The 9,371-nt window shown below is 38.5% G+C and overlaps 1 protein-coding gene across 5 annotated transcripts in view; it reads right to left on the bottom strand.

The window, feature by feature from the left end:
- Positions 1 to 5,597: 5,597 nt before the first annotated feature.
- Positions 5,598 to 9,371, bottom strand: part of BMPR1A (bone morphogenetic protein receptor type 1A) — a 137,381-nt gene continuing 133,607 nt past the window's right edge. For all 5 annotated transcript variants that reach the window (XM_042961284.1, XM_042961287.1, XM_042961283.1 and 2 more), the window contains one exon: positions 5,598 to 9,318. In XM_042961284.1, the coding sequence (XP_042817218.1) occupies positions 9,193 to 9,318 (126 nt within the window). In that variant the 3' untranslated portion in view covers positions 5,598 to 9,192. The remainder of the gene's footprint in view (positions 9,319 to 9,371) is intronic.

Here is a 9,371-nt window from a genome sequence, read left to right as displayed (position 1 = left end):
TGCCCGTGGAGGCAGGAAGCTCCCAGAAGACATGGATAACCTTACCCACAGCAGTCCAGACGCATGTTCCCAGACCACAACATACTGTCAAAGTAACGCCTGACCTTTACTTTTATTTCAGAAACAACTTTTTTATTTCAGAAACACTGTGGAGAGGATAGATATATGGTCTGTAAAAGATGTTCCTTTAAAATTTTTTTTTAATGTTTATTTTTGAGAGAGAGAGAGAGAGAGAGGGAGAGAGTGGGGGAGGGGCAGAGAGACAGGGAGACAGAATCTGAAGCAGGCTCCAGGCTCCAAGCTGTCAGCACAGAGCCTGACATGGGGCTCGAACCCACCAACTGTGAGATCATGACCTGAGCCGAAGTCGGGGGCTGATCTGACTGTTCTTTTTTTTTTTTTCCTTAATGTTTGTTTCTGAGAGAGTGCGATCACAAGTCGGGGAGAAACAGAGAGACCAGGACAGAAGATTCAAAGCGGGTGCTTTGCCAACAGCAGAGAGCCTGATGTGGGGCTCGAATTCACAAACCATGAGATCACGACCTGAGCTGAAGTTGGCGTTTAATCGACTGAGCCACCCAGGAGCCCCTGTAAAAGATGCTTCTTAAAGCTCTCCTTTCCTCTGCCACTCTGCAGCAACGCTGGCATCCTAGGTTTCTTTTGAAAATACCAAACATCATCAGCTCTGGTCTGAGCAGCGTTTCTCCATCCTCCATCAAGAAAGCTCCCCCAAACCTGGCCTAACAGTGACAAAACTTGCTGAGGGGCAGTGGGGGTGGGGGGCGAGCTAAATGTGGAGTGGGAAAAGCCTGAATGCTCCTGAGTAGGCGAAAAGAAAGTATCACTTCTTTTTTTAAATTTTATTTTGAGGGGAGGAGGGACAGAGAGAGAGAAAGAGAGAGCATGAGTGGGGGAAGGGCGGGGGGGGGGTGGAGAGAGAGAATCCCAAGCAGGCTCCTCGCTGTCAGTGTAGAGCCGGATGCGGGGCTGAAACCCATGAACCGTGAGATCATGACCTGATCTGAAATCAAGAGTCAGACACTCAACTGACTCAGAAAGGATCCTCAGGTGCCTCAGAAAGGATCATTTCTCAATTTCTGCTCTAACAAACAACTATTACCCCATCACTTCCTGACAAAAACAGGAAGCTGAGGAACACTGAACTGACGTGAGTAGGGGTTCAGTAACACAAAGATTAGCAACTACACCAAAGTGCTAAATATTTGTGGAAAACTAAGATCATGAACAAGAGAATACAAAACTGAAAATCTTATTTGCCACTCAGATTCTGGTTTCTAAATACCATCCTCTCTAAAAGGAATCAGAGTGCCTGGGAGCATGGCTGACCCCATGGCTGGGGCAGGTACAGTACCAGATGACCCTGGAACATCTTTTCAGCCCCCCAAAAGGTAAGAAGTGCTCAAAAAAGGATGGGCATGTGGAAAAAGCCTCAAGAGCCAACTTGAATTTCCAGGGGTCAAGTCTGAATCAACTTGAGCATCAAAACAAATAATGACCTCATAGACTATAACTCATTGTATAAAATAAGAATCCATGAGTTCCTACTGATAATAAAAAATAAACAAGGGAAGCTAGACCTCTTCCTTACAGAATGCCAATTAATAAACATAAATGTAATAATGCAAGCAAAAGTCATATTTTGTAACCACTGATTCACACTGGCATTACCAATGGCTGGAACAGTCTCAAATTATCTCCATAGCATAGTAATTACAAAGGGAAAACAACCAACTGTGCAGTGAAGACAGTAGGCATCGCCTCGAGTAAGGGATCAACAATGACATTATCGATAATGGCCTCCCAATGGGACACAAATATGTCCACAAATCCTCTGGCCTTTTTACTCTAGAAAATGTATCACAGAAGACAGAAACTGGAGAACTGTTTCAGACTGAAGAGTAAGGAGACATGACAACTAAATGCAATGCGACAGATTCTGGGCCCTCAAAGTGTGCTCTCGAGGACTTTATTAGAATAAACTGGCAAAGGTCTGCAGGTTACAGTATTGCTGATGATTATAGTGTCAATGTCAACTTTCTTTATTTTGAAAACTGTACCTAATGGTTATGTAATAGAATATCCCTGAAATACTGAAAGAAACATGAGCTCTGTAATTTAATCCAAATAGTTCAGAAAAGGTGTATGTATGTATGTATGCACGCACGTGTGCACATTCTAAGACAAGCCTTTATGCCTGTACACACACACACACAGACTGATAAGGCAATTGTGGCAAAACGTAGTAGTAGTTTATGAATCTGGGTGAAGCGTAAATGGCATTCTTTATACTATTTTTACAACTTTTCTGGAATTTTGAAGTTATTTCAAAAAAAGCTAAAATCAAATTTGGTGGAGGGGCACCTGAGTGGCTCAGTGGGTAAAACATCTGACTCCTGATTTCTGCTCAGGTCACGATCTCACAGTTCATTAGATCAAGCCTCGTGTTGGGCTCTGCACTGACAGAGTGGAGCCTGCTTGGGATCTCTCTCCTTCTCTCTCTCTCAAAATAAATAGACATTAAAAAAAAAACTTTGGTTTAATAAAACAACTTAGTAGATGGGCTGAAAAGAAGAAGGTAGGAGGGAACAAAGAGACAGACTAAGAAATATGGAAGAAACATCCAGGACACCTAATATTTGCCTAATGGGAGTTCTAGAAAGAAAAGTAAAAGAAGGAAAGGGAGGAAATAGTGGAAGTTCTCAGGTTTAAGGAAAGGTTAAAAACATGCAGTTAGTACTAACACAAAGAAATGTATCCAGACATGGCAAGTTTAAACTTCAAAACATCAAAAAACAAAAAAATCCTGTTTCTTGAATGAAATAAATTAAATTACAGTGGACTGAATTAGACACATCAGACTTCTTACTGGCAATAGGGATGCTGGAAGTATCTTCAGTTAGATTCTATCTCCAGCCAAAGTCCTAGCCAAGAAGGAAGACAGAACCAAACAATAAGCTTTGATTTTTAAGTGATTGAAATGTCTTCCATAACAGTGTTGGTCTTTTATTTTGCCACGGCCTTTCAATCGTCTTTTTAATAGTTTTCAACGCTTACTCGGATTTTAGTCATGCAGCAAGTAGCATCGAGCAGAGCAGCAGGTGCCCATCACCAACCTCAGTCATCAGCCAATTTTCACTTTGCTTTAAAAACGGCTCCCCTCTCAACGACGAAGGCCTTAGTTCTTTCTTCCTCTAGCTTGAAAATATTTTGAGTATTTCATACTGACCTTTGACTTTCAAATAACGGTAACATTTCAGGTTCCCTGTAGAAGGGATATTTAGAGCACTGAGGTGGAGGTAGGAAGCACTGGGGAAGCTGGAATCACCTTGAACTTCGTTCTGAGCAGACAGGTGGACACTCAGTAAAACTAACTGGACAAAGGCCAGGACTATCCGGTTTAGAGGAGTAACAGGCAGGCCACACATATTCCATCTAAACAGGAGAGTAACAATCTCTACCTCAAAGGGCAATTAGGGATTAACCTTTCAGCCCCAGCCTTGGCTTCGATCTGGAATATTTTTTGGGTGTACCTTTGCACTTGAACTAAGCCTCCTCTTGCTTTCCAGCTTTAGGGGGACTGAGCTCTTAACCTGCTCTTCTGCTCTTAACCTGAGCTCACAGGACTGAACTCCAAGACCAATGCAGTGCCGCTGCCACTGGGTGGCCTCTGCCTTACACTGCTGGCTGGCTACCTTTGGTGCACCGTGTCTGCTTAGTCACGGCTGGACTGCTCCAAGGGCTGAAGCAAGGCTTTGCAGGAACACGCGTCTAACTTCATACAGTCTAAAGTGCCAGAAATGGTCCTTGTGCTAGCAACAGGCAGATAAATATTTCTCCAAGTGAGCGAAGATTTAATGACTGAATTAGCGTCTGCTTGAAACTACCTACAAGGATTAGATTATTCTGAAAGAATAGTGTCCTCATCCCTTAATGTTTACTCTAATAGTCCTACTACTACTATTAAAGAAACCTTGGAAATAGTCACTATTCCAACTAATCAGTGAGAGTAACAGATTATGCTGGGAAGGAAAAATGAATATACTGATCCGGGTTTTGAGTCAGCCTTTAACAGATGGAAGGAAAGCTAGCAAGTATTTGATAGGCCCAAGAAATGCCTGATTCTTCTTTCCCAGGCTGCAGGAGAGTGTGTGCTATTGTATCAAGAAAGCATCTTACAGTGAAATGAAATGGGGGTTCCTGTAAGGAATCTAGAATAGGCTATCTCCAACCATGCATCTTTTTTGGCAAGGAGACCATTGACCAGTCCCAAACCTTTTATGATGATTTAACATGTTCAACTGCCTAAGGCATCATAAGGTACATTGAATTTACACACAACTGCCCACAGCTCTGATTGGTGTTGGGAATATACGCAGGAGGGTAAATGAAACTGCTGCAAAACAGAAGGATAGCTATTGTCCCTCCTTGCATTTCCAGCTTATTTGCTGCAAGCAAGAACACTGTAAAGCCAGATAAATGGATTCCATTACTCTCAATAAAGAAATGAGTTACTGGGGCCACCTAGGTGGCTCAGTCGGTTAAGTGTCTGACTTAGGCTCAGGTCATGATCTCATGGTTTGTGAGTTCAAGCCCCACATTGGGCTCTGTGCTGATAGCTCAGAGCCTGGAGCCTGCTTCGGATTCTGTGTCTCCCTCTCTCTCTGCCCCTGCCCTGCTCGCACTCTGTTTCGGTCTCTCAAAAAGTGAATAAACGCTAAAAAAAAAAAAAAAAAAAAAAAGAAAGAAATGAGTTAAATGGCAACAAACCAGGCACTATGGTAGCAGAGAGAGATGGAAATTGGAAGCAACGTAGCAAGATGAACCCTCTCTTGACATGACTAGTATGAGTGTCCACGAGAAACCCTCCGGGCAGAAATATGGCAACATTTAACCAAGAACCTTTGATTTTTTTCATCTTAAATATTCCTTTAAAAGTTCATATTCACTAGTCTCACTTTTAGGAATGTAATCTAAGAGAATAAATTCATGATTTAAAAGATTTAGGTATACGGATGTGCAATACATTCGTTATATTTTTGAAAACAATGGAAATAACCCAAATATTCAACAGGGAATTACAAAAATAAATTATTCCATCTACTTGTTGGAATATTATGTATTCAACTTTTTTTTAAGTTGTTTCGATAGATATTAATGACATACTATGGTCTTAATTTTGTAGAAAGTATGCAGTAGAAAAGAGTGAAAGGCAACATCCAAAAGTGAATAGGGGTAACATGTGGCAGAATTGCGAGTGATTTTATTTGCTTCTTTATGCTTTTCTATGTTTTCCAAAGTTTCTGCAATGAGTGCATAGTTTTAGAATTAGAAAAAAAGTTTTTTTAGAGGGAAACAACCCTTCATTGTAATAGGTTTGTAACTTCTCTATCTACATGAAGGAAAGAGTGTGTGGTCACTTACCCGCTGTGTGTCCCGCACTGGATTTCCGGTAGCTGAAATGCACATCTCAGAGACATGTGTACATACACTAACTTGCTATAAAATCTCACCAGACATGTGACTTTTGACACACAATACCGTCCGAGCAGAGTATCACAAAACACATCACTAAAGTATACTAAAATAAGGTTATTTACTTAAAAATGATACATTGGATGTAATCTATATATAGAACAAAGCAATTAATGGTAAACTTAATAAGGCACCTTTTAAACCAGATGCTGTACAAAATACATTTAGTGTGTTACATATCAAAGATGAATCTATATTTTTGGTGTTTTACAATTGCATAATAAAACTGCTTGTTTTTAACCCTTCTTTTGATGTCTATGTACAACTTCCCTAATTAAGCTATAATGATATTTTCATTTATACAATATATATACTACATTTTAGTTTTTAAATGGGCAAGGACAATGGTCACTAAAAGAGCTTAAATAATTCCACTGAAAGCATAGTACAGAGCACAAGCTAAAATTACAGTAATAGATTTACTCCTTTGCAAAAGCAGTATTCACATACTTTCCTTACGGGATGATCATCACACGTGGCTTCACGTGCTGCCAGCCGGAGATTTAATTTGGTGTTTATGCACAAGTCAGCTCTGTGGGGTTTTCCACTGTAACTCTCATAACAGCACTGAGGCAATACGATGAACTGCTACCCTATTTTAACACCTGACCCAAGCAAGTAATAAATACCACCCCTTTCGACAGTACAAGAGCTACAACAATCTTTTTTAGAAAATCAATTAGTATTTCTCCTGTTGAGGTTAATTTAGGTATTTGGAACATTTCCAAACAACGTGTATGAAAAGAAACATAAGTGATTTAATTTATAACATCTTGCCTGGAATAAATAATTCAATATCGAATTTGATCTTGGGCCAGTTTAAGAGATACATGATTTTTTAAAAGTTGTATTACATTTTTGTCCTAAATAGAAGTAAAACGCATGAAAGAAAAAGGTACTGAGTATTTTTAGACTGCATAAATAAAAAATCTGGCACGTTTTGTAAAACATAATTTTCAAAAGCTATAGGCCATTCTCTAAGTTTAGGGACACTTCTAATGTTGACCGAAATATCTTTTGTGAAGACATTTCCAGAGAAACTAGATTCAAGCTAAATTGTAAGCGGGGCCAAATAATGGCTCCTGGGGTTTTACAAATTATTAACTATATAGTACTATGTAATACTTCCTCTTAGTCTTTAAATATTTCACTTACTGGATGAACTTAGAAATTTAACAGTGAGAGTAGGAAGGAGAGAAGAAAATAAGTTTCATGCATATTTTTTGGACTTTAGTATTTCAAATATGGCATCATTTGCTTTCTAAAGAACATGCTATCTTAGAAAATATTTTAACTGAACAAGCCGCTGCAGTTAATTCTTGATACCACTTTTCATAGATCTATTTATTAAAAAAAAATCATTATAGTGGTCTTCTACTTATATACTATCTGTAATTGTCTGCTCTCACACACTATTTTAACATTACTAAGAATAGAGTTTGCCTTTCTTTACATACTTTGTTATTAAGATGACAAATAATTTCCAAGATCTATAGTTTATCCAATAAAAAATAAAGCAACCTTAGATTACGATCAGAGCTCAGAATTGTTCTTAAATCACATGGCAGCATGGATTAGAATCTGTCAGTACAGACACAGGGAGAACATTCTGAAAGAGCACGTTATTGTATACTATCAATATATACATTTACTGATTTTGATGAACACTTCAAGCTTTAATTATGTTAGATGAAAACTACTAAGCTTAGTCAAAACTATTCAAGAAAATCTCAAACTTGTGAAGTTTCATGTATAAATAAGAGTTTCATCCTTAAACGCCAGCCAGATTTTTAGTAATGGATGGATACGTGCTCTGATTCCTCCCCTTTAAAGGTTTTTAACTATGTTGTGATATAATCACATTTATTTTATGTTACATTCAAAAAAAACCTATTCACTTTATGCACCCGTGAGCTGTTTGTTCAGGATAAGATATTAACAGGAAAAAGGCATTACAGAAGTGTAAGTTTAAGTAAATCAGGATTATTCCTTGGGATAACAAGGCATGCATAAAATATGTCGCACTGTACGGAATAATAGCTCTATGGAATAGACACAGGTAATGGCTACAGACATTTCATAGTCTATAGTCATATCACTAGATACTGAGCTTTTTTTGCCTGACTCTTCATTGTCATCACAAGTTATGGAACAGAAATCATAAAACCAAAAGTCTCAAATGATTTAAATGCCCAAAATAGTTGTTGGTAAGTTTCTATCAGCCCTGAAATAGAAACTTCTAATTGGAGGATCCCTTCACAAAGAAAACATGAGATGACAGCATCTTATTGAAAGTCTATGCCTGAAATAACAAAGTCCTAGATTTGATATATGCTTCTGAATGCATTAATTCTGAAAATTTATATGTAGTTCTACTTTATAACTTCTTCTTTTTCTGATGATCTCTTAATTTTTTTCCCTTAAGAATGGGATATGAGGTACACAGGAGCTGGTTTCTACAGTATACATGTATGTACATATATAAAATATGGTTGTAAAGGAGGTGTTTTGCAAATAAAGCATATTACACACAAAATATAAATAACTTCCCTTTTAAAAGTTACTGAGAATAAAGAATATAGAACATGGTTATAGGCACTTACATTGCTATCAAATGCAGTAATTAGTAGTTCACTTCAATAAGAAGTGTTTTTCTTCAGAAGGTTCATGGCATTGGAAGTTCCAACTTTGGATAAGATGATTCTCAGGACAAAAGTAAGAATTACCAAAAAGAAAAAAAGAAAAGAAAGAGATGGAAAGAAGGGAGGGAGAGGAGGGGAGGGGAGAGGAAGCAGGTGGGGAGGGAGGGAGGAAGAAAAAGATGGTAATGAAAGGAAAACAGACCAAATTTACAGACACTTTAAACTTCTTTTGGCCTTTGTATCAACTTTCATGTTAAAAAATAAAGTTGGCAGAGAAGCTTGCTCACTTGCAAGGTAAATAAATGGCTTTTATGTGATTGGAGAATCTTGGTCAGATAATGCATTTTTAAAGCACAAAACCAACAGCCATCAATATCTTCCTGTGCATCCATAAATTCTTTTCTTCTAATTCGAATGGCAGCAGAAGAATCCTGGTGTGTGTGTGTGTGTGTGTGTGTGTGCGCGCGCGCGTGCACGTGTGTACACACCACCATCAAAGCATGACAAACTATCATAAACTAAGGAGTATCCCCAACAGATCATAATCCATAGGCTGTTTACAAAGGTGGGATACAAACAGATTAAACTTCCTCAGGTAGAAGGCAAAGTGTGTATTTCTCCATCTCCGCTGAATTCATTTGTCTTCTTAAGGCTTTCACAGAAAGCACCATTTTATGAACAGGGAATTCAGTACCCAGAGTCTGGAGACTTATTAATCAGGATTGAAGTCTTGACGTAGTTCATAAAAACCCAATTAAAAAAAAGGCATCAAAAACCACATTTAAAATAAAGCCGTCCATATATAAAGAACAAAGTGTTTAGAAGTTCCCACCTTGTATTCTACAGAGTACTGAAAGGTTTAATATTAGCAGCCAGTGAAGGTGTAGTGAGGAAAGAGTCTGAGAACCAAGTTAGCATCCTTATTCTACTCTAATTCCACCCATTCCTTGGGTGAAAACAGTTCCTGCAGTCTAGAATTTCTCCTCAGGACTGTTTATCAAATCTTTACATCCTGGGATTCAACCATCTTGGCAAGTGTCTTCTTGATTCTCAGAGCTGTAAGTCTGGAGGCTGGATTATGGGCCCAGCATTCTGACATGAGCTTCAAAACTGCTCGTAGACACTGAAAAGTAAAGAGAATGTGGTGAGTACATGAAGATCTTTGACGACACTTAC

Source organism: Panthera tigris, chromosome D2 (assembly GCF_018350195.1).
Source record: "Panthera tigris isolate Pti1 chromosome D2, P.tigris_Pti1_mat1.1, whole genome shotgun sequence".
Taxonomy (NCBI): Eukaryota; Metazoa; Chordata; class Mammalia; order Carnivora; family Felidae; genus Panthera; species Panthera tigris.
Note: the sequence above shows the minus strand (reverse complement) of the source record. Positions and strands in the feature narration are given on the sequence as shown.